This window comes from Artemia sp. Qi Xiang Cuo, chromosome 6, assembly GCF_049724085.1.
Source record: "Artemia sp. Qi Xiang Cuo chromosome 6, ASM4972408v1, whole genome shotgun sequence".
Taxonomy (NCBI): Eukaryota; Metazoa; Arthropoda; class Branchiopoda; order Anostraca; family Artemiidae; genus Artemia; species Artemia sp. Qi Xiang Cuo.
In genome coordinates, this window is record NC_142799.1 from 8,033,804 (window position 1) to 8,048,177 (window position 14,374).

Here is a 14,374-nt window from a genome sequence, read left to right on the forward strand (position 1 = left end):
GCACCCCCCCCCCATAGAAAAACCCTTGCCCTCTCCAAAGATTCTCAAAAGCGAGAGTAAACTTAAGTTCCGACGAGAACGGCAGATGCAGGGTCTCATGACGTTGGAATATCCATAGATGTGACTTAAGAACCTTGGTTTTTTGAATTAAATGATTTTCGAACATTAGTGATTTTAAGTGATTTATTTCCCAGGCATTTTTGTGCCACAAATTATGCAGTACAGTGAGCAACGCGCTTACCAACGGGTAACTAGGTCTATTTAGGGCCGTGATTCCCAACATGGGAAGCAGGCCCCACCGATAAGGCTTGACAATATTTAGGTGGGCCATGGGCAGGACGCGAACCTTCGGCTGACTATTAGAGCCTTAATTTTGAAAAAAAAATCATGTGAATGACATTACATTCACATGAATTTAAAGAGCAAAAAAATACGTGATAGTATTGTAATGACGTTATACATTGTGTAAAAGGTGTTGTATTCAGACAATATTTTTCATTAGCACAAAATATGCATAGAGGGTGGCCCGAAAAAAATATCAGGTTAACGGCCTTCCGAGCTTCCTTCAGGTGAATATACGAAACATTTTGAACAACAAGTAAACACCACAAGGGGGGCATCAGAATTTAGAGATTCTTAGGTGGGGCAAGACCCAATATCGGTTGGGAGCCAATGATTTAGGGGGAGGACTCTTTCTCTTTAGTTTGTTCTGGAAATGAAAAGAGGTTATGAGCAAAATATGCTCATAATATATGGATGTGATTTGTCAAATGAACAAATTCAGTGATCATGCAACAAGGAAGAAGTGTTGACCAATAGTATCACGTACGAGGGGGGAGGATGGTATGACTCCTTATTGTGTTCAAAACACTGATATAGAAAAATAAAAAGGTCATAAAATTATGATTATAGTGCAAAGCACTATGCTTTAACCGCGGTTTTACCAATTCTATTACAACTTTATAGCAGTTCTGTCACTTTTATCGTAATTTTACTAAAATGTTGATCACGGTCAGTCAAAATTATCAGCCAGGCGGTAAAATAGATTGTCCCTTCCCTTCGCATTTGATTAGTGATGCTTCTGTCGTCAGCAATTCCCCTTCTTTTTGTGTGTGCGTGTTTTAAGTTAGATCCAGGTTTTTCTGTTATTAAATTTTTTCCCGTAATGCGTGGAGGAATTTCCGATTTATGAATACGAGATCAAGATTTAAATTTTCTAATAGTAATTTATATTGGGAAATGATACATTGTTGAATCTACGGGCTATTTTTTCAGCTTTAATGTTCCAATCGGTGATTTCTTCTTTTTTGGGAGTGAGGTGCTAATTTTTTGCCCAGCCCTCCTACTTCTTCTAGGTTTGGGACTAGCTGCACTAAAAACAATCTAAAAAAGAACGCACTAAGGCAGCCACGCATTTGAGGGACGACTGGTGTCTATTTGTGAATGTTCCCAACTGTTGTTGATTGAGAACCTGATGTTGTAAAAAATAACATAATTTAGTTACGGCCTAGGCCAAAACTATGAAAGCTGTTTTTATTAAATGGATCTTTTTGACCTTCGAATCTAAGGTGAAAAGGTTGATTTTATCTATAAAAAAAAATGCAAAAAGTAACTACATAATTCGACATTAGAATTATATCGACATCACCTTTTCTCAGGTGAAGGACTTGAGAAGGTTTTTTTTCTTAGCTTAAGGAATTATTTAACTAACAAAATACCCAAAATGTCATGAGTAAAACTCAACCTCAAAAAAAGACATTTAAAAACACACCATGCGCTTTCATAAACTCAAAGACTAAAAAAAAAAAAAAAAAAAAACAAAAAAAAAAAAAAAAAAAAAAAACACTAAAAAACATTCCATTATATGACTTTGTTTGCCACTTCTTTATTCACGGTGAGTGAATAGATCTTATATTATTATTCAACCTTTGTTCGCTAAATTAATGTCGCTAAATTAAAAACTCAAACGAATATTCATTTTAAGGTGATTCTTCTAATCTAAGGACCACCTGTGGTAGCCTGTGGCAACAGAGTGGATTGATGCTCTACTTGGCAACACGGGACCTAGGATCAATCCACGCTACGGTGAAGTTTGGCAACAGGCTACTTGTCCCTGTAAGAAATATCCAGCAACCGAAACGTCGTTCAACGCCCTATGCACCAGCAGCGGCTCAGGATTTTTCTTCTTCCAATCGTGGTTGCACAGTGGAATAGTCTCTGCTTGACAATACGAGGCCCAGGGTTCGATCGCAAATGCCAGAGGGCCAACGCAAGGACCTTTGTATTCAGAATGGGTCATTAATCCATAGACTAGACTACACTGAGGACCCTTTCCCCTTGTTGGCTATTTAACATTCGTTAATAGCAGGATAATTACAGAATTTAGATTTGATTTATGTTTCCTTTCTATGTTAGTATAACATCATCAAATGAAAAACTGAATATTTTTTTTTGGAAACAAGTGAGTCAGATTCAGTGAAGTATTTCAAGTTCAGTCATAAAGTGAAATTTGCAAATAAATATAATTTTAAGGAGTCAAAGGAAGCGAAATAATAATTTCTAGCAAGCTTATAATTTCAACATCCTGATTTATATAAAGAATAGTAATTAGAAAGTAACTGCCGCAAAACATAATAGTATACAAAAAAACAACCTATTTTAAAACATCTTCAGAGTGACACCGACATTGCAAGATATAAAATTAAATATAATCAAGAATGAAATTTCTTTAAAACTCTTAAAACGGGTGTTGAAAATAGCCAGAATAATTCAGTGTTTACACTGAATTACCCATGCATGCAAATTCTGAAAACTGCAGTCCAACCCTGTGTGTTGCCGGGTCATCATCCTTGAGGAGTGGTGACCTCTGAGGTAAAAAAAAATACCACTAGAACATTCAATTTCTAATCAAATGAGGCACCAAATAAGTTTCTAAGACCACCTCTTCCAACCAAAATGGCCAGGAAAAAAAAATGAATACATAGAGGCCAAATCGTTTCTTACAAACTGCTCTCAACTAGGGGTATTTGATATAGCCAAGAATATGGCTTTGTGCTGCTGTGTTAGCCTTAGGTAGATTTGTGCTGAGAAGAGTTGTTTGCAGTAGTAGCAGCAGTAGACTTACCAACGTCAGTCAAGCACATCAGTCAATCTTTTTGTTCCCTTTTCAATTCTATCCTTTTCTCTTTTCCTCACTCCCTCTCTCTCGTTTTTTTGTTACTATGTGCTTTTTCTTTCTTTGTCAAATCTTGATATCACATTAAAATATAGATTCAAATTGATTTATGGATTTTTTTTTTCTGAAAAATTTGGTTTATTAGTGGTTTTATTTTGTATATTTTTGCTCCTGTTTTTTGTAACTCCTTTTAGCAAGCATCGGTAGCAAACACCCCCCTTTCAAAGAACTCCCACCCAAAGAAGAAAAAATATCTAAGATCCCAGTCATTGGACCGGAAGAAGTTGAAAAAAAAACCAGCCAAACTTGATCCCCGTAAGGCGGCCTGTCCGAAAGAGGTACACCCAGCTGTACTGGTCCATTGCGCCAAAGAACTCGGTGTACCTCTTGCAGCAATTTATAACCCGCGCTTAGTTGAGGGTACCTTCCCCATCTGCTTCAAAAAAGCGTATATAGTGCCAATCCCAAAGGTAGCTAACGCGACTGAAGTTAAAGACCTCCGCCCAATATCAAAGACCTCTATATTTTCGGAAATCTTCGAGCGATTCATCTTTAACTGGCTATTCGAGGATATAAAGGAGTCCATAGATCCCAGACAGTTCGGCTTACAGCCAGAATGCAGCACCATACACTATCTAGTCACCCTACTGGATGAAATGCTTTGTCACCTAGAGTGCCCAGACTCCTTCGTGGACCTCTTGATTGCCGATATGGTGAAGGTATTTGATTATCTGGACCACCCACTTGTTGTCAGCAGAGCCAACAACATGGGAGCAAGACAATTCAATGTAAGGCTACTTGCTAGCTTCCTGGGTGGCAGACTTCAGTGTGTTCAACTCTCCCTTGATATCTTTTCTGAGTTCCTCAGGATTACCTGCGGTGCCCGACAGGGTACTATCCTGGGCTAGATTGCTTTCATTATAGCAGTTAATGAGCTATAAGTTTGCTGATGACCTCTCCTTGCTTCTCTTGCGTCAATTAGCCAAAGTCAAACACGAGCTTAAGCTAGCCTTTGATGAACTGACAATGGAGGCTCAGGAGGCTGGGATGGAAATCAGCAAGGAAAAAAGTGTTGTCATGAGAGTGAACTTCCTCAAGAAACACATTGTCATAGGCAACACTGAAACAGAAGTTGAGCTCTCATCAGTGGACTCTGCTAAAATTCTTGGAATTATTGTTGACAAAAACCTGAAGTGGGATTCCCAAGTTAACAAGATTGTAAGCAAAGGAGCAGGACTACTAAAATCGCTTTGGTTTTACATACCTGGCCCTTACAAACATCCTAAAAACATACATCTTACCCACCCTGGATTACGGTTGTCAAGTCTGGCATCTGGGCTTAACAAAAGAACAGGACAAGCATATAGAAAAGATGCAGAAACGGGCTTGCCGCATCATCCTCGGCTAAGCCTACAGTTCATACGAGGAGAGTCTTCAGAGACTCGGTCTCGAAACACTATTCCAACACAGACACGAAGAGGTCATGAGGGTCGGCAACCAATGCCTTCTTTCATAATGGCATAAAAGCATCTTACCGGATTTCTTAGAGCCAAGAATTGACGGTCCTGCGACAAGGAGCAAAACTGCTCCTAAAGTTGTCCTGAAACAACCAGCACCAAATTCCAGTCAGCGCTTCTTATCTTTATTTGTACCATATTTTGTCGAATCATTTAATAATTGTACATAGTTAATTGTTTTTAGTGCTTTAATTTGATTGTTGACAATGCCAATGCTATTTTTATAATATTACGGCGCAGTAAATAAATTGATTGATTGATTAATTGTATGTGCCTTTTTTCTTCTTCCGCTTTCGTTTTGTTATACTCCATCGCCATGCCTTGTGTTTTGATGGGTTATAAAATACATTCATTCATTCAGTATTTAGTTCGCTCATCGAAAATAAATTCATTTTATACGGGAAGAGCATTTGCAGCCAGCCATTGCACTGAGTTAGGTGGAAGATGACCAGTCATTTGTTTGAATTAGAAAAATCCAAAATGCAGCATAGAGTGGCCTCTCAGATATGCCGATCCCATGACCATATCCACTAGCAGATCTTTTCAATAGTCTAACAGGCCCAGACTTTTATATTATACATGAAAAACGTTATACATATTCGATATGTGACATACGATACACGTTATCTAGCGATAAACTATATACGTTATCAAACTCAAAACGGTAAACAAAACGTACACGAATGGTTTGATCTTGGATAGGGGAGCTGACTACTAAAACTATGAAAGATATATTGTTTGTAGAAAAGGGATATTAGAGGCAGTATACAGACTCACAGAAGACATTTTGGGTCTCATCATAGTAAGATACTATTTGATACCAAAAATTGTTTCTATGGCGATAAAATTGGTTTTTGTAGGTGACCAAGCTTGATGTGACAAAATATAATGTTAAACTCAACACTACAACTAACACTACTACTAACAAGCCCCTGCCGCGTCAAGCCACCTGAGGCCAAAACAGCTCCACGCGCTCCTCCTCTATCACAATCTATTCAAAGCCTATCTCTTTACCACCTCCCAAGCGTTTTCCTTAAATCTTTCCTTATGACATCCTCCCACCCCATTCGGGGACGACCTGCTTTTCATTTGGCCCTAGACGGTTGGCCTACAAGGACAATCTCCGGCAATCTGTCACCTTTCATCTGCAAACCGTGTCCTAGCCATCCCATCCTTTCTCTCACTATAGCCCTAGAAAGCGGGATTGAACCACATTTTTGTTAAAGCTTACTGTTTGATATACGGTTAGTCAGTCAGATATCTAAAACAATCCGTTGGTAATTTCTCTGGAAAACATCAAGCATATCCTCCGCCGTTCTTTGGAGCAGCCACGCTTAGGAACCATACTTGACCATTGTCATCACTGTAGCTTCCAATATTGTAATCTTGGTTTGCAGACTTGTCTTCCGATTCTTCCGAAATTTTTCAAGTGTGAAAAAAAAACCCGGACCCTGGCTATTCTGCTTTTAACATCTTCGCTGCACCCACCAATAAACGTGTCTGAATTAAAATTCCGAGCTGTAACTAGTATTTTACACACACACACACACCCTCTCATAATTTAGTCCAATAATTCAAGTGCGTACAAACAAAACACATAAAATATAGTCGGCGATACCACATTGCAAGCTACAAAAGTGGCTAGTCACCTCCCAGAAATTGTTCTAGTGGGAATTTCTACGAAATCATTGAGTAAAGGCTTCAACTAGACAGTTTCCTCCTATATAGACACCCAAAAGGCCTCTAGTGAGGATTTAAGAACCCAATACTCATCCCATTAGATGGTTACTTTCCAATGAAACTCAATTTAAACACTCTCTTTTTTATGTATCTCGGCCATACCCCAAATAAAACAGACTTAATAGCTATGGAGCGACTAAGATTACTTACTTAACGACTATTTTGAATAAATAAAAGCAATCCAAAAACATGAACGAGATATCTGAATCAACGATCACCGCCCATCAAACTTTTGGCGAGAAACCCAGCTGAGTTCTGGCTAATACCCAACGTCGATTAAAGGTGTAACAAAGAGTTATGAAGACAGAAATAGATTTGATAAGCTAAAATATGTATTTAATTTAAAGAATATTTCTTAAAAGATAAATCCATCAGGTCCGCATCCATCAGCTAAATGTCCTGACAAGGATAGACTGGGTATAAAAGGCTGGAGCTGTTCCTGTTTTGTAAAATGGTTTGGGGTCTCCGCTTTGTCAGAAGCTCCTTCCTCCGTCCCTATCCCTGGGAAGGAAACCCTGCCTGTGTGGCTTTATAGTGGCGTCAGGAGCACCTGTCACAAGTTTGCCTAACCATAACCGTGACTGCATACGGGGTCAGGTGACCTTGAGGGAAAACACCCCCCCCCATGAGAAAATTATTGCCAAGTAAACGAATTGAGATGGAGGAGGACCGTGCGTAACTGTGTTGGCCTCAGACGCCTTGGTGCAGCAGTGAGTTGTTAGTACTAGATTCAACAAAAAGACAATACAAGCCTTTTCAACTGAAAGTAAGGAGCAGCATTAAAACTCAAAACGAACAGAAATTATTACGTATATGAGGGGACTTCCCCCTCCTCAATACCTCGCTCTTTACGCGAAAGTTTGACATTTTGTTCCAATTATTTAAAATAACTATTAGAAGAATAAGCTTTTTTAAAAGTTTTAAAAAAAACGTTTATAATATCGCATTAAATGTTGTTCCTTACTTTCAGTTGGAGAACTTTTTTTTATTTAATTTCTGACCATTTTTTAAATAATGCCGGGATATCCCCCCCTCCACGGAAAATTCCCACCCCATGAAAAATTCCTCCATGAAAAGATCCTCCCGCGCAATCAACCCACCAGAAAAATCCCCTCCCGAAAAATATCTGTATACTTCCCAATAACCAATACTATAATAAGCAAACAATGGGCAGAGTTCATAGCTTGCAGCCCTTCTCCGGGGACTGTGGGGGGTTAAGCCATCCTCAAAGACATAGTTGCTAGGTCTTTCGACTATACTGAACAAAATATCCATCTCAAAATATTGATCAGGTGATATTTGGGAAAAAAGGGTCGTTGGAAGAGGGCTAGCTGCCCTCCGATATTTTTGGTCACTTAAAAAGGGCACTAAAACTTTTGATCTCCGATCAAATAATCCCTCTCCTAATTTTCTAGGATCACTGGTTCGATAAGATCACCTTTGGGGAAAACAAACAAACAAATAAACACTCGTTTGTTATCTTTCTTCTGGCAAAAAAATGCAAAAATTCATTTTTTTTTGTATATAGGAGCTTGGAACCTCTCCAGAGTGGTTCTTTGATATGCTGAATCTAATTATGTCATTTTCGTTAAGAATGATGTTTTGGAGGTGTTTCCTCCCTTTTCATAAATTGGACAAATTTAATCGGGATCGCAACTTTTATTGGTTAACATTAATCTTGATGAATTTTATACATTTTGAATAATCATCAAAATTCGATTCTTTTGATGTACCTATTGTTATGAAGACTAATTCTTAGAGTTTCGGTTACTATTGAGCCACATCTCTCCTTACTTACAACTCATTACCACGAACTGTTTGATATATAATTCCATAGATTTAAAAGAAGGTCTTTACAAAATATGTTTTAACTTTGGAAGTTTCAAAATGATACAGACGTAATCAGTATCTTTAGTACTCAGTATTTTCTGTCCTTCAAACCTTGAAACTGCTGTTCAGGACAAGTTACTTCTCGATCAGTCCTAACTATGCACGTAAACAGGGGAGGAGAGAGCGTTAGGGGCCCCCTTGAAATACTACAATTTTTACGATTTTGGTGTCCATATATTTTGTCTTTTGGGGGGATGGGAAAAATCTCCATCTCCCCTAATTTGACTGTTTATTAATTTTGAAGGTTTATTTCATAAACCATACTTATTCACTGCCTTTAGTCGTTTATTGTCTATCAAGTCAGTTTGTTTTTCCAGATGCAAGAAGATTCAGCAACAACACAACAAGTCGAAATTGATCCTCAGAGGAGACTACTCCCCCATATTAGTTATCAGCATGGTAGACTTATCTAGAAACAGTTTCATTTTTCCTTGAAACAGAATTTATTCGAATGCGCCGTATTCCATGTTTGTGGCCTCCAGAATTAACCCAGCATATCAGTACATTCAGTATCTAGTTTATCAGTAAGCGTGAACGGCGGCGACTTACAACGGCTTAAACATGCCCTCACGATGGATAAAGACCAAATTAAAAAAAAATTATTACTAAATAGATAACAAGAACAAATTGAAAAGCAGAAGACTCTTAGTAAAAATGCGATATTATATAATGACACTAAGAGCCGGTAGAGCCACTAAGAATTTCTGGGGCGGTGGCCATCCAAAGCAAGATGGAATGAAATAGGTAGAGCCACTAGAGCTGGTAGAGCCACTAAGAATTTCCGGGGCGGTGGCCATCCGAAGCAAGATGGAATGAAATAGAAGTTGGTCTTGCGTAGATCAACACTGCGACCAATTTGTAATACTAGAGTTTGCAAAGCAGACGGCATTTATTCTGAGCATATGCCTTATAATTTAATTTGCGACAAAGTAGGTAACCACAAAAATAGAAAAGACGTGTTCTACCCAAAGGGTACCCGTAAATAATTGCCTTTTTTTTTCTTTTTTTTTTCTGCGTGAAATATTACTCTGGACTTGTTTACTTGTTTAACAACAACAACTACAGTTTGTGAAATGGGAGTTCCTTTCAGTTTTCTTTTGTATTTTTTTATATACCATCGTTTTTTGTTGTTTTTTTACCTTTTTACACAACTCCTAATTTTTTTAAGCTAGTTTTTTTCTCCCCTTGTTTTCCTTTGCTAAAGGGTTCTGGATGTGAGGCTAAATTATTCAGATTTGTGTCATTATTTGTACAAAAGACTTTTTTTTTCTTCCAAAGCACACTGTCTTATTAAAAATTTTTACTCTTTTTCCATATTTTGATTTTCATTTCATTATAAAAGTCAAAAAGTATAATCCACTTGCAAGATATATGCTTCTAAAGGTTTGAAGAAACGTGAATTCAAAATATATCCTAGCTTTAGAAATTCCAAAATGTTACAAACTTATACATAAATGTTACAAACATATCGGCTGAAGATCAGCAGCTAGCACATAGCATATCAGTGTATTAGCATTCATTGTGTTCGTTGCTTTACAGTGATCAATTTGATGATTGAATTTGGATTTAATGGAAAAATTTAGGATTTTGAGGAGAGAAAAAGCAGATTCTTAGCCACCCGCCCAAAAAAGAAAACCTCAATTTTTCCGAATTTCTCACCACTTATTATTCAAATTATCAAATAATTTTTTTTTATTACCACCTCCCCCCCCCCTCCCGAAAAATATTCTTGCACACATGCTTGTGTACATGTTCAGCGTCAAGTATATCAGTATCGTGAGAGGATGGGTTAGCTAAAGTCCTTGACACAGTAGAGATAATATACAGTTGTTAAATGTTTCTCCAAACATGACACACGTTTCATAGCGCGCAATTTGGGAAGTTTCCCAAACTGTCAGAGCCATAGTTTCAGTTGCTAATTCGTGTTCCATCGGAAACATTTGCCATTGCGCGTGCGCAAAGGCGGAGTCATGAAGCTTGTGCGGTTTTAAATGTGTGTCAAAAATCTTCAACGGAGAGGATAAAACTTTTCGCTACTGTATATTACCTCTACTGTGAGTCTCTAAGATTGATAGTTCAAAAGAGGAAACAGAAAAACAGAAGGCCATAAATTAGAACAGAATATCACATGGTTGCTGAGAATCACTAGGAATTCCTGCTGTGTTGAATTTGCAGGCGTAGTCCTTGAAGGGTGTACGACATTTATTCAGAGCACGTGTCGCTTAATTTAAGTTGTGTATAAGTAGGTAACCACGCAAGTAAAATATAAGCTTGAATATGCTGCAACATTGCAAAAATGCGCATGAATATCGCTCACTTAAACTTCATATAACCTACACGAGCTAAACGTCCCAAATAAGTCACGTATGAATAGGACAGGAAACGATCGACTTCACAAACACCTCTGTAGTTTTTAATTTTCTCGTTCTAAATGTTTGTACCTCCCAGCCTCGTTTATCTTTTGATTTTCTCCAAAAAGCACAAAATACAAGTGAAGAGTAGAAGTACAGGTTAGTGAAATTAAGAAGACAATAATATGCAAAGTTTCTTACAATATAATTAAAAATTTTCAACCAAGACTAAAAATCCACAGACAAAAAAAGAAAAAATTTAAATTGAGTTAGCTTTACAATTACGAATGTAACTGGCCAACAACTTGATTTATTAAATGAGGGTAAACCTGTCAAAATTTAACAAAGGGAGAAGAGCAATATTTCGAAAAAAAAAAAAAATACTGGAAAAGTTTATGAGTTTTTCCAAATTAAAAAAATTCAAATTTTGTATATTATTTATAAAAGAATAAACAATCTAAAGGCCCCCTACACAGAGAATGGAGAATCAAAGCAGTGCTCTATACATTAAAAATACACCTCCCTCCCCCCATTACATAGAACAAATTACCCACTTCCTTAAAATGAAAGATTCCAAGAGGCAATTCAATTTATAGTGTTTTTTTTTTTTTTTTTTTTTTGTGGATGTTTAATCCTTGTGTTACTTATTTTTCATTTTTTCATTTCCAGTTTCTAGCTTTGAGAACGAACCCATAAACACCGGTCCAGCATTTCATATCTTCGATTTTTTTAAAACCATTTTATTTGCAAATACTTGGGCTCCATTCAGGCATTTGACAGACTTGAAAATTAGAACTTCTTGGGAGGGCGTAAAGAGGTAGGCTTTGAATAGATTGGTATGGAGGAGGAGCGGGCGTAGCTGTGTTCGTCTCAGGCGGATTGGCACAGCAGTGAGTTGTTAGTAGTAGTGGCAGCACAGATAAAAGAACTGAACCGATGAAATAAAGCCATTAATGCCATATCTGACCTTCTACGTCAGAGCCAGAAACTAAATATTATTTTACTTCAGGACGAATGTCCACACTGAGTTTATCCATGTTCAGTGCTTAATTCATTTCCAAACAAGTTTTTCGTTTTATTTTCAAAAAATCGCTAAATTTGGTTTTATTACCAAGTTTTTGGCACCCACAAGTATCCAAAACATCAGACAAGATGTTTTCCAATTGCAATAATAAATATAAGGTGACTCTAAGTTGCGAAAATAAAAGTTGTGATAGTAAAATGAATAAAAGAGTGTTAAGTATTCAAAAATCCCCACTAGTCTTTAAAAATAAGTGGTTTATAAATTCCGTTCTTCAAGTCCTGATTTGAATTAGTTTTCAATGTCTTTGAATTGGATTTTTGTCTTTTTTTTAATTTTTGTAAACTTTCGGGCGTTTTTCGGGCGTTGATCTTCATATATTTTATTCTTCCCTTGATTTTGTGCATGTCCCTAGATTTAGAGAATAAATTTTGATCCCTCCCCCCTAAAATTTTTGAAAATCGACGCCACTTCTATAATTTTCAAAATATATGAGCTTTTGAAAAATATGTGTCAAGAATCTTTTTTGTCAGGCTAGTGGCATCTTACTTATGACTGTATCTAAAAATTAAAAAAAACTAAAAAAAGTTAAAAGGGCAAAAGCTGGCAGTTCATCACAAAACTTATGAAGAGTATCATAAAAATAGTGACATTCCAGGCTAGGGATCCCGTCCCCTGCCTCTCCGTAACCCAACTAATCTCCCGTTCATGATCATTAGCTTAGAGAAGAATATAAGGTACTTTTTCGTCATATAGGACATGGAGAATATAGGACATTAAAAAATACCTATTTTGGTATTTAAATTGATATATCCGTTTGTTTTTGGTATCTTCAATGAAAATAAAAACTGAGAAAGCAACAAAATTGCCTCAGAGCAAGAAAATTACCCCAAAGCAACAAAACTGGGTTTTGAAAAATATATATTGCCCACCTATACATTTTCATGAACTGGTACCCCAGAATTGGACACAAATTCAATGCATTAATTTGAGGACAAAAATGAAATTTTATAGTTAGTATATGTGCGCAACAGTTGATGCATCAGGAAAAGAAGCTTGCCATAAGGCTAAAATTGGCTATTTTTTAATATTCCAAACAAATCTCATAATCAAGAAGAAACAACATTTTTTCCTTATTTTGAACATCAAATTTTTCAGCCAAGGTCTCATTTTTAACTTTCTGACTGCACACAATTCGTCCCTTTTTACATTGCTTTCTTTGCTTTCAAATCTAAGTACCTTGTTCGATATATGTGAGGCAATTCTAATTTGATTATTAAAAAAATTCCGAAACTTACCTTTTGAATATCGGTGACGTCCCAGACATATAGACTGTGGTCATTATAAACTGCTGTAACTTTATAGTTAGTTTCATCGTACGCAACAGCTATTGTGTCAGGATACATAGCACCCGGAGGTAAGCTTGCCATATGGCTGAAAATTTAAATTAAAAATTATAAATGCTAAAATAGCGGGTTTTTCTAAATGGTATATAGTTCAGTTAACTACTTAAACTTGGTCACAAAACGGCATTCACTGTAATGAAGCAATTAGCGCTTGTCTTTTAATTTAACTTCATTTAAAAAATAACAATTTTCTTCAAATGTATTGTCCATCTGCCTTAATTTCAAGTAAAGCTTTTATGTATGGTAGCTATTATGCTATAAAAAATTATCATTTGAAAAGACATGAAAAGAAGCGCATTTGCTATTGATCATCTTAGTGTACCCTCAAGTCTTACTTTTTCCTCTTCCTTTTTTTATGAAATTCATTAATTGTAAAATTACCACCTGAAGTTATAAACATACACAAGTTTGCACAATTTCAGAAAAGAATGAAAATTAAGTAAAAACAGATGTGATTTTTACAAGTCTAAAATCAACAAATCTTAGAACCGCGAATCAGAACTTATAAGCCTTTCTTCCACGATTTTCCTTTTTAAAAGGGCGTGGCTCTCCGAGGGGTTGCTATTTCTCCACAACCTGGTATACACCTCGACACTTGTTCGAAAACCCTGTGCCTCTTAGCGTATGCAAGGCCCACTTAATCGTACACTTCCGAAAGCGGCCATGACGAAGTACATTTCCTACGAAAGATCGTCACAGACGATCATTCGTTTGTTTTCCTTTTTTGGGGCTGACTGAATCGAAACAGAGGTCATTGAATGTCGATAGAGGACTCGTTGAAATTGGGACTCAGCCAAGAGAAACCCCATCACAATAAGTGCAGAAACCAGCCTTTGGTGAAGCTTCTAGTCAAGCCTTTAGTGAAGCTGGACTTGCACCATTTGTTCACATATACCTTCGCTGGATACTGGATACTGTTATTTAGAAACGCAGTATTTCGCATGCTCCAAACTGGGTTACAATGGGTACCCAAAAATCTTGCAAATCCGCAAAGGTTCCGTGAAGTACGTCCAAAATGGCAACTTAAAACAATGAAAGGTGGAAAAGGGGTTACTTGTTTGCTGCAGCAATCAGTTTAAAAATCAGTTTAAAGCTGTAACAAGGTAGCAAGAGTACCGAGGTCTCAAGAGTAGCTGTTCGTTTTATTCTGGACCGGGACAGGGGTCAAAGTTCAAGCCCACATAACGATATCCCAAATTTTTCTAAATTTTTTGACAATTTTTACTTAAAATAACAAAAAATATTTGATTTTTATGATTGGGTCCCCTTAAAAG

The 14,374-nt window shown here is 36.9% G+C and overlaps 1 protein-coding gene across 2 annotated transcripts in view; it reads right to left on the minus strand.

Annotated features, from left to right (window-relative positions):
* Positions 1-14,374, minus strand: part of Wdr62 (WD repeat domain 62) — a 250,842-nt gene that overhangs the window by 114,841 nt on the left and 121,627 nt on the right. For both annotated transcript variants that reach the window (XM_089090029.1, XM_089090028.1), the window contains exon 7: positions 12,993-13,128. In XM_089090029.1, coding sequence (XP_088946155.1) covers positions 12,993-13,128 — 136 coding nt within the window. The remainder of the gene's footprint in view (positions 1-12,992; positions 13,129-14,374) is intronic.